The 14,968-nt window shown below is 34.9% G+C and overlaps 1 protein-coding gene across 1 annotated transcript; it reads right to left on the bottom strand.

Moving 5' to 3' along the window:
- Positions 1–1,814: 1,814 nt before the first annotated feature.
- LOC120070821 (4-coumarate--CoA ligase 1-like) lies at positions 1,815–6,811 on the bottom strand. Its single transcript, XM_039022706.2, has 5 exons — positions 5,709–6,811; positions 5,436–5,634; positions 2,910–3,123; positions 2,716–2,818; positions 1,815–2,271 (listed from the first exon to the last, which is right to left on the bottom strand). Exons 1-5 carry the CDS (start codon positions 6,738–6,740, stop codon positions 2,152–2,154), a joined length of 1,668 nt encoding a protein of 555 aa, XP_038878634.1. The 5' UTR covers positions 6,741–6,811; the 3' UTR covers positions 1,815–2,151.
- Positions 6,812–14,968: the final 8,157 nt, after the last annotated feature.

Here is a 14,968-nt window from a genome sequence, read left to right as displayed (position 1 = left end):
CTTTGCTTTGTGCCTTTCAAACAGCACACCGCTTTTCCAGCCACCCTGTTTCAACCTGTGGAACTCATCCTTCCACATACTACATCTCAGTACCTAAACAACGTGTATCACAATTGCAATACCCATCATTCCAACCAAGAAATTGAGAAAGAAAACTTTGAATTCTTGAAGGGGAAATCAAAAGTTAATTGCTTTGATTGTTAGTCTGTAAGCAGTCTTATTAAGACTAACTATCATTCGAAATCAAATCCATCCTGACAAGATTTATGAAAATCAAGATTCGAATGTAGAATAGACGTCTGTTGGGTGGGAAAAGGCAGAAGGAAAAAAACATAAAAACGGCTATGAAAGTATAGAAAGAAAAGATGGATGATATTAATATAGGCCGTCCATGTTCAGTTTCAGTCTCATCATCTTTGCTGCGGATGCGAACTGAGGCGAAAAGTAGAGAAAGTAAAGCAGGAAATGACAAAAGGCATAGTGGGGTAAAGGAAAAAAGGGTCTCTCAGGAGTTCCAACTGTGGCAGACAAGAAAGCTAACCACCGAATTGACATCAGAAATCGACACGTCGACTTTTGGATGCTGAGTTTTCACCACTCAATTCTCAGTTCATGTAAGTGGACAATCAAGCTCTCCTCTTACATAAATTCCCTTAACGCCCAAAAGCCATCATAAATAACGAGGTACCAAACCCATTTATGCATACAGTAACAGTACAAGGGGAACAGAGACCATCATTTCTTTCTACCTCTCCTGGATGGCACCTAAAAGGGGAAACTATTACACTTTCTCCTCCACACATTTAGAAGGATAAGGTTGCATCCTTAGTAGATTTATAGGTATCATAACTTCCTACTGCAGTTGTGTATTCCATTTATCTCTAAGTTAATAATAATGCATATGAATCCAAAAAAATAAAAAAAGATGGCCACTCACGAATACTGTGATAGAGTTTCATATATAGTTCTTTTTCTCGATCATATCCATGATCCTAGAACATGCTCCTTCTTTAACTACAAAAGTATCTTTTTAAATTTAGATACACTAAAGTTGTGGTGACCCTCCCTTGAGATTTTGATGGCTCCTTCAATACTTAAGACGCATTTGGCCCCTCAAATAGTGTCTTGGATGGAGAACAGGCTATTATAATCCATTCAATGTTTGACCCTCAAATTATTAGAGTTGAAGTTCCCAATTATTATAACCCACACTTGGTTAAAGTAAAACTATTTCGAAAATCCCAATTGTCCATAGTGTTTACTATTTCTAACCATCATCTCTACTCAATTATAATCCATCCAGACTAAAATAGTCTAAACCCCAAATACTGACTACTATAATTCATATTAAATCGTATGCACTCCAAACACACAATTATGATACAAACATTATTAAAACCATAACAAACTCAAGGTCTCAAACAACCTGGGTTTCAATCAAACAAATGAAAGGAAGAGGTGTGGGTGGGTGTGACGTGGAAAGAAAAAGAAAAATGAACAAGAGCATTAACTTATTTGAGATGTAAATACGATTACTCACAAAATACTATCGTGTTCTGATATGAATGGGGGCGCAATAATATTGTAAACAGATGCACCATATCCATCTTTTTATTAAATTTTGTATTTCAGTAATATATGGGAAGAATTCAATTTGTTAACATATGATATCAATTGATTTCTTACATTTGGTCCACTACGATAAGATATGAAAAGGAAAAGCACTCTCAGCCGTCACTAAACAATGTTCTGGAAAAGGAAAAGCACTCTCAGCCGTCACTATGCAGGCTCTTATCCATCAATGAGGCTCCATCTTTTGTTTATCCATTAGAACTAACATATGGGTGTATTGCCAAATAGTTCAATAATACAAAATTTCTAATCTCTTAATCAACAACATATGTCTTACTCAGTTAACAAAAATCAAAACTTGGATCAAAGTTCTTCATAAACTAGCTGTCGGGTACATATATATAGTTTGAAAACTAGTTGTTCCTTTTTTTTTTTTTTTTTTTTTTTTTTAACTAGAGAACGGCTTCCATTCATAAACATAATCCACAAAGAAGATCCTTCTATCTAAATTTACATACACACATCTGAGAGAGAGAGAGAGAGAGTTGGATTATTATTGGGAGATGTAGGGTTTGGTGTCTAATTAGGAATACTGGCTGCGAGCAAAGCTCTAAGTTGTCTCCGCAAGATTTTGCCAGAAGGACTTTTAGGAATGGAATCCACGAAGAAGACACGATTAATCCTCTTATAAAACACAACCTGCATCCCACATCCTCAATAGTTACAATCCATGCATGCATTAGATCTCCCAGATTTCAATCAAGATTATTAAACTATTAAGTTTGGTTTTATTAGGCTTTTGAACTTTGAAAGATAAAAAAGACAAATTTCTGATGTTTGCCATCCATCTCTAAGCCTTCGATGTTATGCATAAAAACTTAAAATCAATCACAGAATTAAAAGTTCAACCAGTTGTTAGAATTATGTAAAGCGTATTGATCAAATAGACACAACTTGTCAAGGTAGGCACAGACATGGTGAAAGGTTAAGAAATTATAGACGGGCCTACGATGAGTTATATCATAAAAGGAAAGTTACCTCATTTTACCGTGAAAGCGATTCTAAAATCTCCATCAATAAACAAAAGCTAATAAGATTTCAGACACGAAAGCTTGAAATAAATGCCAAAATTGGAGGTTTTACCTGTTTGGAGATGTATTGCTTAATTTCATCCTCAGTAATGTTGGTACCATCGGATCGGGCAATGAACGCAACCGGAACCTCTCCAGCAACTTCATCTTTCATACTGAAATGTCACCAAATTAGTGTAAAAGAAAACGCACAATTAATTTAAAAATAGAGTGGGTGAAGGAATCTAACAGAGAAGGCTGACGTACGGTATAACCGCGGCGTCGGCGATGTGGCCGTGGGATATAAGCAGGGCTTCCAACTCCGCCGGCGCGACCTGGAAGCCTTTATATTTGATCAGTTCCTTGAGACGATCGACGATAAAGACCTCGTCGTCGTCGTCGACAAAACCAACGTCGCCAGTGTGCAGCCATCCGTCTTTATCGATTATGCCCTTCGTCGCCTCTTCATCGTTGAGGTATCCTGTTCAGTTGAACCAACCAAAACTTACGCAACACACAACACAGTAATGTAATGGACTCTCTCGATTTTATCGGGCTTGGTTTAGTCTTGGGAATAACCCAATTAGGCCCAATAACTCTGGGCTGGGCCCAAATTGGTACTTCCATATCAAAACAAATTAAATGACGTCTCCTGGCTCTTTTATTTCGGAACGGACAGGCGACCATTCATTAGGACAATAATTAGTGACATCAGCTGTCAACACTCCACCGTTAAATGTTAATTATTTAAATCTTTTATTCGTAAAAATTTGATTTCCCCTTTGTAGGGGTTTCGGAATGAACACTCACTTCAATTAAGGTAATAGATATTTTGTTTATATTCACTATTTCAATGCATCCGTGAATGGTAATGGATTAATGTTAATACAAATTAAAGTGAGTTTTACTCAATGATAATTAATATGTATTTATCGTTCCTAATTATTGTAGTAAAAAAATATTAATATAATCCAAACGAGAATATCACTTACATGTTGTTGCTTTCTTAGAGTTAGAGGTTAACATTTTCCTACTCTACTTGTTATACTAAAAAAAACAAGAGTTAACGTAGTTTTAAAAAAAATTAAGAATTATGAAATTGGACTAATGAACATATTCTACTAATTTCTCAACTAATTTTTTTTAATTATAAAAACCTATTTTGTTCACCAAAATATTTCTAGTACTTTAACCCAAATGCTAGTTTTAATTTCTATTTCTACCGATTTTTAATTTAATTGATGTACTTTTGATATGCGTATCATAGATATTTAATTTATATATGAATTGACCAATTATTAATTAAGAGGTTGAAGTATACAACCATAGTATTTGTCCAAATCTTCGTCACAAGTTTTTTTAAATTATTTTCAGGTTAATTTCTATATTTAAAAGATAAAATGTGTGATGTAACTTATTAACTAAATAGCATATACGTCAAGTTTACTCATAGTATATATTTACATCAATAAAAAACATGAACTATAATAAAAAGTAGACCAAAATGTTTTAAAGATGTGAATGTGAAAAGAAAATTCACAAACAAAATTCATGTTTAAATAAAGTCAAATAATAATAATAATTTGAAAATGGCAAACCACCCTTGATCTAAATGGAACTCGCTTATACCTATTAACTTCTAATTTGATCCATCACTAACTTAAAAGTGGTAGGTTTCCTACTATTACACCAATAAATTTAGTTTATTTATTAAGAATGTGTTTGCGGCAAGAACTATCATAAGATTAACCACCTCTTATTATAGTAGATACTATTTTGTATTTTTCAATTAGCAACGATCAACACTATTTTTAAATCCATATTTACTATAGTTTTTACTATGTTACATTTATCATTTTTTAATTCTTTGATACAATGTTTACTATTTCCTTCTTAAACTGAAATAGTGTATATCTCAAACACATACTATTCTAACTCAACCTAAAATAATCTACACTGCTAACATAAACTATTATAATCCAACTATAATAACCTAAATTTATAATAACCAACATTTTTCCCAAGATGCCCCCTAAGTGTTTCGATAAATCCTTTTTTTATTAGTTAATGTATTCGAAAAAATGTGGGTGTACAATAAAATTTGGCATTCTCAAGGGTAAGTTTGCATAAATTTTCCTATTTATCTATTTGCCTATATATATACACACACTAAAGTAGCATCCAATGATATATATACATATTGTAATACAACGATTAAGAATATGGAGATTTCAAACATTTGACACCTTAAGAAAAAATATACATGTCAATTACCACTAAGTTATACTTACTTTAGTATATCCAATGAAATTTTAAATTCAGAAAGAAAATTGATCAAATGAATTGAACTAAAATATAAAAGTAAAATAAAAAATAATTAAGAAAAAAAACATTTAGAATTTAAGATAAAGTTGATGTCAAGTTTCAACCTATATTAAAATATTAAAATATGACAAGGTTGACATCAATATTAATGACCACTCGAAATCAATGATTAAAATATTGATATCGATATCAATATTATTGGAATATCAATTGTATTGATATCACAATATACTAACATAATGGGTTGATTGCTACAAGAAGTTTAAAATCCTCTCCCCACCTATCCTTATTGTACTAAAAATTCTACTAATATCAACCTCAAAGTTAAAATATTTGATTTTTCCAACACACATAAGATAAAAAATAAAAAAATAAAAATAAAAATAATGAAGTATCTTTCTTAGACATAAATTCCAATCATATCACATTAAATTAGAAATTAAATAAATAAAAGAATGCATTGTGTACCTTTCATTATCTGAAGACTTTTAATACATATCTCCCCAGCTTGATTCCTAGGAAGAGATGCTCCTGTTTGAGGGTTTATAATCTTCATCTCTGTATTTCTCATTATCGTCCCACAACCTCCTGATTTTATCTCGAACCCCTCTTTTGCAAACGCTAACGACATTGTCATCGCTGACCCCGATTCCGTCATTCCATATCCCTTTTAATCATTTCGTATTCTTCGTTACAATGTGACTGATAGTTCTATACCAAATAGTAAAAATCTAAAATTACCTGACCGAGAATGACATGGGGAAGCTTGGTTCTAAAGGCATCTTCAAGATTCTTCCCCAACGGTGCGGCTCCCGACATGACGATACGTAATGACGACATGTCGGAATGGTCCACGGCCGGACTCTTGACAATTGCGAGTACAATAGGAGGCACAATTGGCGCAATGGTGACTTTATATTTAGGAATTAATCCCAGAAGTAAATTAACGTCGAATTTTTGTACGATTAAAATTGCAGCACCCACTCGTAAGGAACACATCATGATTGAGTTTAGGGAATATATGTGAAATAAAGGAAGTACGCATAAAACGACGTCGTCGCTTTGGATATTGAAGTGTGGATTTTCACCGTCCACCTGTTGTGCCACGATGGCAACTAAACCTTTATGAGTCAGCATAACTCCTTTTGGAAGACCGGTGGTCCCTGATGAATAAGGCAACGCAACGACGTCGTCTGGGCTGACTTTCGCATCTCCCATTTCCATTTCCTCCTCTTTTGCCACGTCATCAGTCAACGACGAAAAATGATAACCTCCGTCTGGCGGAGGGTCGTCGTCGTCGTCGTCGTCGATGAATATTACTTTAATAATCGCCTTGTTTTCCTGAGAGAGTTTTTTCACTTTTTCTGCAAACGCAGCTTGGGTTATGATCAGCTTGATGCTGGATGACGCCGCTTGTTTTGTGATTTCCGCCGGCGTGAAGAATGGGTTCGCCGTAGTGGCGGCGGCGCCCAGGTAGGATGCGCCGAGGAAGGCGAAAACGAACTGTGGGGTGTTCTGGAGGAGGAGCATGATGACGTCGCCTTTTCTGATGCCTAACTTGTGGAGGCCGGCGGCCACTCGGCGAGATGTTTCATGAACTTCGCCGTAGGTGAAAGTTTCGCCAGTGGTGGCGTTGATTAGACATGGACGGTTTGTGAATTCGGAGACTTTTTCGAAAAGATATGTATGCAGGGGGAGGTGGGTGGGGATGGAGATTTCCGGGAGTTTTGACCGGAATATGAATTCCGGTGAGGAATCTTCGGTGGCCGCCATTGTTGGAGTTGCAAAGGTTGAGTAGAAGGAATTAGAAGGTGAGATGTTGGATTTTAATTTTGGTGAGTGCAGTGGGATGAGAGCAGAAAGCAGATAGCAAATAGTTGTAGAGTTGGTGAAGTATAGAGTTATTATAAATAGATAAATAAATTAAACAAATATGCATTGGAATTAACACAGATTACAACAATTCTCGTTTCCCCCTTGTTTTCATCTACTAATTTATGTTTTAACATTTTTTAATTTAATCTCGAAAAAAAATAGGTGCATCTTGGCCATATCTATCTACCTCCTATCAAGTTGTTCAATCATTATTTAGTACGTGAAAAATTCTTCCTATTTTCTTTTTTAAATATTTCAATTCAATGTTCGTGCATCTCAAAAAAGTGTGATACCTAAAGATAATACATCGTCTAAGATGCATCCAAGGATTACCCTTTAATCTGTACCAAAATGTTAATACTAAACAAACAATACTTTAGTACAACCAAAACTATACTTATTTTCGTAAATCTCCTTTAATTATAAAGAGAAAAAAGATATTCACCACATGATAATTTGTGATTAAGTATTTAAGTGGACGAATAAAGATGGGTGCAACTCAAGAAACACTAACGGATTTTCACCAAGATTCATCGAACTTCAGAGGAGAAAAAAAAGTATATTAAGAGAGAATATTAGAGCTTTTTGTAACTCTAAATATTAAGATATTGCTCTAATTAAATACTAGAGCTTCTTTTTTTTTTTTTTTTTTTTTTTTTTTTTTTTTTTTTTTTTTTTTTTTTAACTCTATTCCTTTATGTATGTTTATTACCTACAACACTAATAAAGTGTCTTCCTTCTAAGAAAAGAAATTAGTAAAAAATTTGAGTTTAAACTTTTAAAAAAAACTAATGTCTTTTTCTCCGAATTTATGTTAATTCACACTTTGAATTAAGATAGATAAATTTATAATTTAACATCCATTAAAGATAATGAATAAATTGAAAGTGTTAAAATATAATAAGAAACTATAGGGAAACTTTTTAAATAAAAGTTGTGCTATATAAATTGGGGAAAAAAACTAATTACCAAAATATTTGTGATTAAAATATATATTTAACCTTATATTTTTAATTCAACGAATATGAAAATGGAGATAATGTGAATTGGCATACACTTTTTTTCTCTACTAAAATTTTTGGAGATTCAATTGCTCATTCCCGTATTTATTATATTAAATAAATAAAAAAAGAAATATAAGAGTAAGAATGGTTGAACTGAGATTGAATTATATTCTAATCAAGTAATTGTTGTTGTTATTTATAACGAAGGAATTGTATACATCCTGATTAAGGAAAAAAAGATGCTTCTAATAAATAAAGATGGAATATTGTTGATTGTTTCATTTCTGTGTTGTAAGAAAAAACAATAGTTGAGAGTCTTGTTTGTTTCCATATATATTTGTGTATATGAAAATTTATACAGAAAAGTTTATCCTACATTAAATTTAATTAATGCAAAAATGGATATGCGTAACAAATGGCATAGTGTACATGAAAACAAGGGAAGGTCTAATTAGCTCAGATTTGTCTTTGGTAGAAAGGTTGAATGAATACAGTTTCACTGTGACAATATGTATAAATGACTATATCAATTCTTTTGTCTTTAGTTGAGGCTTTTCATGTACCTTTTGTATTTTTATGGCCCATTTTCAATCCCTCCATAATATTTGCAAATGCCAACGTTTTCGTTTCAACAATTTTAGGGTTTACTAATTTCTATCACTACCCAAAATTTAGCTTCTGCTTTCTCGACGTTTAAAATTTCGTCAGAAGAAGCTACAAATCCCAAAGCCATTTCCACCGTCGCAAAAAAAAAATCTGCCGACGTCATAAAAAGTGGTATCGAGAGAGGTCACTATCCTGATGCATATATGCCGTTGAGAGAGGTTTAGGGGGAAAATATTTTTTTGATGGGGAAAATTTTTGAAGGAATAGCGTCGGGACATCCCGCCTTTTCCCAACGCTATTTGCGTTTTGCCCAATCTTTTTGTTGTCAAGATCTCCCGACGCTCTCTTCTGTGGTGTTGGCAGAAAACACTTTGCCATATGCCATATATAGGGTCGGGAAAGGTAAGTTTAAAACCCTATTTTGTTCTTTCTTTTCCACTTCTTCAATCTTCTAACTTTTCAGCAATCTTTCTCCTAAAACTTCTTTGCCTTTTACGGTCAAGCCTTTGTCCAGCCTCCGACGACACTGTACAGCCCCTGACGACGGTTGTCCAGCCTTCCTTTGTGCATCCTAGCCCCAAACGACGTGCGCCCTGCCCTCTCATCGTCGCCCAGTCCTCATCCACGCATCCCAACCCGAACGCCGCACCCTACTGTTGCGAATGTCCTAAACTCACCGTTTGTAAATATTGTTAAACATATTTTATTTATCAATAAAAGTATTATTGAGTATTTTATTCAATAAATTGTTATTGATATTGTATTCTATTATAAAAATTCAATAAACGAATCCATGGCTATAATATGAATATTTTGACTTTATGTGACAATATAAAAGATGATCAAGTTTTAGTATATAGCTAAAATGGTCTATAAATATATGGATGAGATTGGGCACCTCATCCTGATGACATTATAGAATGCGGCCCATTTTGTATATTGATGCAAATGATATGACCACAAAATCATTCATGTGGAGACATCCTGATGACATTATAGAATGCGGCCCATTTTGTATATTGATGCAAATGATATGACCACAAAATCATTCATGTGGAGACAAGTGAGTAGGGGCGTCCTATGCAATGAGTTTACATAAGATCGGACCTCGAAATTGTCACTTTTCTTTATAACGACCGTTTAATATTAAAACTGACTATTTAAAAATTCAATGACCTAGGGTAACTCGATCTTAATCCTGAACTAACTATGAATTCATGTTTATTCGGGATTATCCTTTGATCTGCATAGGTGAGAGTAGTCCAATAGCACTGCTCAATAAGCCTCCCATTATGGGGATAAGATCGGATAGATAGCAGGGGACATAGCTCTGTAAGATGGAATTCACTCCAACCCGACTTAGGGTTAGCAGATAGGTTGTTCTGTTAAGCACTGATTTCTGGTCTTGAATAATGGGCCCCACCCTCTCATGATCGAAAGGGTTATGGTTTATAAGTTGGACTATAAACCAAATTGATCAATAGAGGATCAGTGGCAGCTTAAGGAGAGAGATGTATTTATAGGGGTAAAACGATATTTTTGACTTAGCTGTAAATACGGATGACCTGTGAAGGATTGACTTACTGATTATGGTTAAAATGGAAAGAAATATATCTACAGTGAGAAAAGTGCAACTATCGAGCTATAGTGGTGCGTCTCGGTAGTTAACGAACATTGATTAAATTCAGTCTAAAGAGTTTACCCAATTAATCTCAAATCGTTGAAGCTCATGATCTATAGATTCATAAGGTCCCTCTACTAGCTCGTAAAATATATCATGGAATAATGAACTGAATAAATTTGAATTGTTCAAATTTGAAATTACGGTTTTGAATTTGAAGTGTTCAAATTCAATTTAGGGTTTGGTTAATTATATTCGATATAATTAATACGTTTAATTTTTTGTTGAAAATAAAAAATGGAGAATTTAAAATATTTAATATTTATTTACATGAATAGCTCTTTTCCGCAAAACTTCTTTAGCATGCTTTACAAACTCAAATTAAATGTAATTGTAGTGCTTATTGATTATAATTTCTTCCATTGCGTGTTAGTTTTATCAATCACCTACCCTCTTGAAGGAAATCTAAACAGAGATCTCCATGAGCGGAAGCAAGATCTTTCTAATTCCATTGTGCAAGAATAAATGCATTCACAAGCATACAAGAATAGTTATGCATTATAAAGAAAAATTACAGCATGCTATCTTAACTAAATACAACAGGAATTGAAAGACATACTTTGAAGAACTTATTCTTCTGGAAATCTCTCGCTCTCGTGAGCAATCGTCTAGCAAATCTCGCTCGTTCATTTAGTCTCTTGCTCAATCGTTTACACGATCGTCTAGAAAATCTCGCTCAATCGTTTACACGGTCGTTTAGTCTCTCGCTAGATCGTTTACACGATCATTTAGCAAATCTCGCTCAATCGCTTAGTCTCTCGTGAGGGCTATCATGTACTCTCTCGTGAGTAAACGATTAGTGAAGCAATTAATGAAACGATTGTTCATAAAATGATTTTTTTTTCATTTTATCCTTCAGTTATTCAAAACTGAAATAAACCTCGCACTTGCACAGTTAATAAATAACCAACCAAAAAATTATCTCATAATTTTTTTATTATAAATAAATACAATAACTAACTTATCATATTATATTTATAACCTATAGTTTTAATATCACATCATATGTAATATTTAAACCATAGTTCTTTTCTCCTTTGTTTAATATAAATCATATTTATATCAATTCCTTCAATTAATATATCTAATACATCAAATCAATTATATCACATATAATTGAACCAATTTAATTATATCATATATAATAAAATTATCTCTTGTTAATTTGAACACTTCAAACTAACCCAAAAACTTATTCTCAACTTGAATCCATTGAGCTACCAAGGAGACCTAATGGACCTGTAGCATGAAGCTCCAACGGTACGTGAATAAATGACTAAACTCTTTAGTCACGAGATCTACCATCCGTTAATTGTTGGTCACTCTACTAAAGACTGATAGCTGCACTCTTTGCAATATCGATATATTTTTGTGTCCATATAACCAATCAATAGTGAGATGACCCTTCACAAATTGCTCGTAAGTACAGCTAGGCCAATTTACCGTTTTGTCCCTATAGTTACATCTAACTCCTTAAGTACCACTGATTATTCTAATGAACAATAAGTCGTAGTCTTACTATGACTGAGTTCTCTCCTCCAAAGAGAGGGTGTGGCCACTATGTTCAAGACCCAGAATTAGCCCTTAAGGGAGCAATTTATCTACTTATCTACTATTATGAGACTTTCTCGCCTGTTGCCATGTTAAAGTCGATGTGCATCCTTTTGTCCATTGCAACTTATTAGAATTATGAGATCTGGCAAATGGGCGTCAAGATGGCCTTTCTGAATGGAAATCTTGAGGAGACCATTTACATGGTGCAATCTGAGGGATTCATAGCCCAAGGTCAAGAGTAAAAGATTTGTAAGCTGAATCGATCCATTTATGGGATGAAACAAGCGTCTCGATCTTGGAACATACGGTTTGATACTGCGATCAAATCGTATGGCTTTGACCAAAACGTTGATAAACCTAGTGTCTACAAGAAGATCATCAACACTTCAGTAGTCTTGTTAGTGTTGTACGTAGAGGCGGAGTTTGATATACGCATCCATATGCGTGGCCGATTCCACTATGGAGGTAGAGTACGTAGCGGTTTGCGAAGCTGCTAAGGAAGCCATCTGGCTTAGGAAGTTGTTGACAAAACTTGAATTTGTTCCAGATATGTCTAGGCCCATTACCCTATATTGTGATAATAATGGGGCAGTGGCGAACTCCAAGGAGCCGAGAAATCACAGGTGCGGCAAACATATAGAGCGAAAGTATCATCTGATCCGCGAGATAGTGCATCGAGGGGACGTGATCGTCACAAAGCTCGCTTTGAAGCACAATGTTGGTGACCCGTTTACGAAGGCTCTCACAACTATAGTGTTTGAGAGTAAACTACGGAGCATGGGTCTACAGGATCGCCCATGGCTGGACAAGGGCAAGTGGGAGATTTTTTGTATTGGGCTTTTATGCCCTAGTTTATTGTTTTGTAGTGGTTTTATGTATACCTCACTTTGCTTTAGGACAAGTGGGAGATTGTTGGGGTTGATACCCTAAAGTCTCATGTCCTGTAATTTGTAACCCGTTTGTACGAACGCTTGTGTTGTATAATATATGATATTTACTTCACATCTTGTTTTTTGCTCAGTTGTATGTTTTATTTATTTTACCACAAACCAATAAACATAAAATCTCTGGTTATTTGTATGTAACTTAAGCTTGTATGTGGTGACATACAAGTGGATCATGTCTTGAGTGATAACCAAAATGGTCTATAGTATATGGATATAGGAGGGAAACCTTATCATGGTAACGCTACAGATGCGGCTCGCTTTGTGGAATGGTCACAAGTGTTGTGACTTGTCACAGATGGTTTGATCCTGATCATTCGTGTAGGGGACATGCGAGCGGGGGCGTCCTATACAAAGAGTTTTTATAAGACCTAACCACGAAGTGCTAACGTCTCGTTACCGTTCATGACAGAGACTTCACTTCATTAGGATGACCATAGGTAACATGACCTCAATCCTGAGTGAGTTGGGAACCCCTGCCATTGAGGGTGGTCCTTTAATTTGTATGGGTGCTAGTGGCTAGGTCGCCAATTCAAACTTACCATTTTGGGGATTCGTCTGATTTGAGAGCTGGGAACTCAGCTACACAAGATGGAATTCACTCCTTTTCCGAGGTAGGAGTAAGTAGATAAATAGCTCCCTTAAGGGCTGATTCCATGGCTTAAACGATGTGACACCACACACCTTCTCTTCGCCTGAGAGGTGTTCACACATAGTTGGACTATGTTGTATTGTTAATTAGAGGAATCAGTGGTACTTAAGAAGTGAGATGTAACTACAGGGGCAAAACGATAAATTGGCCCAGCTGTACTTACGAGCATTTGTGAAGGGTTATCGTACTCATGATTGGTTATATCCGATGGACACAGAAATATATCTGTGGTAAGAAGAGTTCAGCTATTGGTCTTTAGTCGAATACCTGCAGTTAACAGATGGTGGATCTCATGGCTAAAGAGTTTAGTAAGCTAATCACGTACCATTGGAGCTTCGAGCCACAAGTCCATTAGGTCCCTGTGTAGCTTGGATAAAGTCGAGAATCAGTGTTTGGGTTAATTTGAAATGTTCAAATTGACAAGAGGAAATTCGATTATATATGATATAATTGGACTGGTTAATTATATATGATATAATTAGCTAAATATATGAGATACATTATTTTCGAGGAAATTAGATATAAATATGATTTATATCAAGTAGAGGAGAAATTACTATAGTAGATATGTGATATCAAACTATAGGGTAAGAATATAATATGATTATATTCATTAATTATTAAATTGGTTAATTCTATGATAATTGGCCTAAAAATTCTCTTGAACGTGTGTTAATAGGAGCAGCTGCATTCGGGTATGGTAATCGATGAATAAAATGAAAATTTGTTTCATTTTGCAAAGGTTCGAAAAAATTGGCATCAGTGTGGAAACATAACGATTGCATAGTTTGAGAGCTTATACGATAGCCGCTCAGCGCCTAAACAATCGCACACATTGCACCTAAACGATCGAATAGCGTGCCGTGTTTTCTAAACGATCGTCTACCATTTACTAAACAATTGCTAAGTAAAACCTACACGATTGTGTAGCTTCTTCTAAACGATAAGCACTTAGCTATACGATAACTCCTTTTCTCTCCCACTTGCTTATCGTCTACACGATTTGCTCTTTCTCCAACCTCTACCAAATTCACAAAAGACCACACTTTGGATTTTCACTCCGAGAATACCAAGGGCTCCATTTTAGTGGTGTCATCTCTGCTGCATTCACTTGTTCGTGACTGTTCGTGTTGCTACCGTTCGTATAGACGATCGTGCTGCTGCAGCCAACACATTTGCTGGGCAATAGAGTACAGATGGAGGTTCTTCCGCTACATTTGAGTTATAAAGCTTGAAGAGGGTCTTCAACTGGTATGAGAACTCATTCCTTTATTTTTTATTGTTCGAAGCATGTCTTTAATTAGTGTGAAGTTGCATAACTATATGTTAGAAGACATGTGTTGTATTTCGGTCACATTGAAATTAAAAAGATCCGAATGCGCTCATGGATGCTCTTTATTAAGAGATCCTTCAATTGGTATCAGAGCCAGGTTCTGATATTCCAATTTCATTATTGCAACGAATTACATATACATTCTTGGTGGGTGCATGTCTGCTTTGTTTAATTGTTAAATTGTTGTGGATGTGCGGATTAATGGATGTTTTCGTGGATGTTAGCCTCAGTTTGATTTAATTATTTTACATTTGTTGTTGTTTGTAAAGGCCTATGTGTTTTTGGGCATTAATAATCATTATCAAGTCTGTAATTTAAAGTCTGTTTGAGTCTTGAGTCGTTCGTGAAGAAG

The sequence above is a fragment of the Benincasa hispida genome, chromosome 2 (assembly GCF_027475165.1).
Source record: "Benincasa hispida cultivar pf3 chromosome 2, pf3_genome.v1.1, whole genome shotgun sequence".
NCBI lineage: Eukaryota > Viridiplantae > Streptophyta > Magnoliopsida > Cucurbitales > Cucurbitaceae > Benincasa > Benincasa hispida.
The sequence above is the reverse complement of the archived record's forward strand: the minus strand, read 5'-3'. Positions and strand labels throughout refer to the sequence as shown.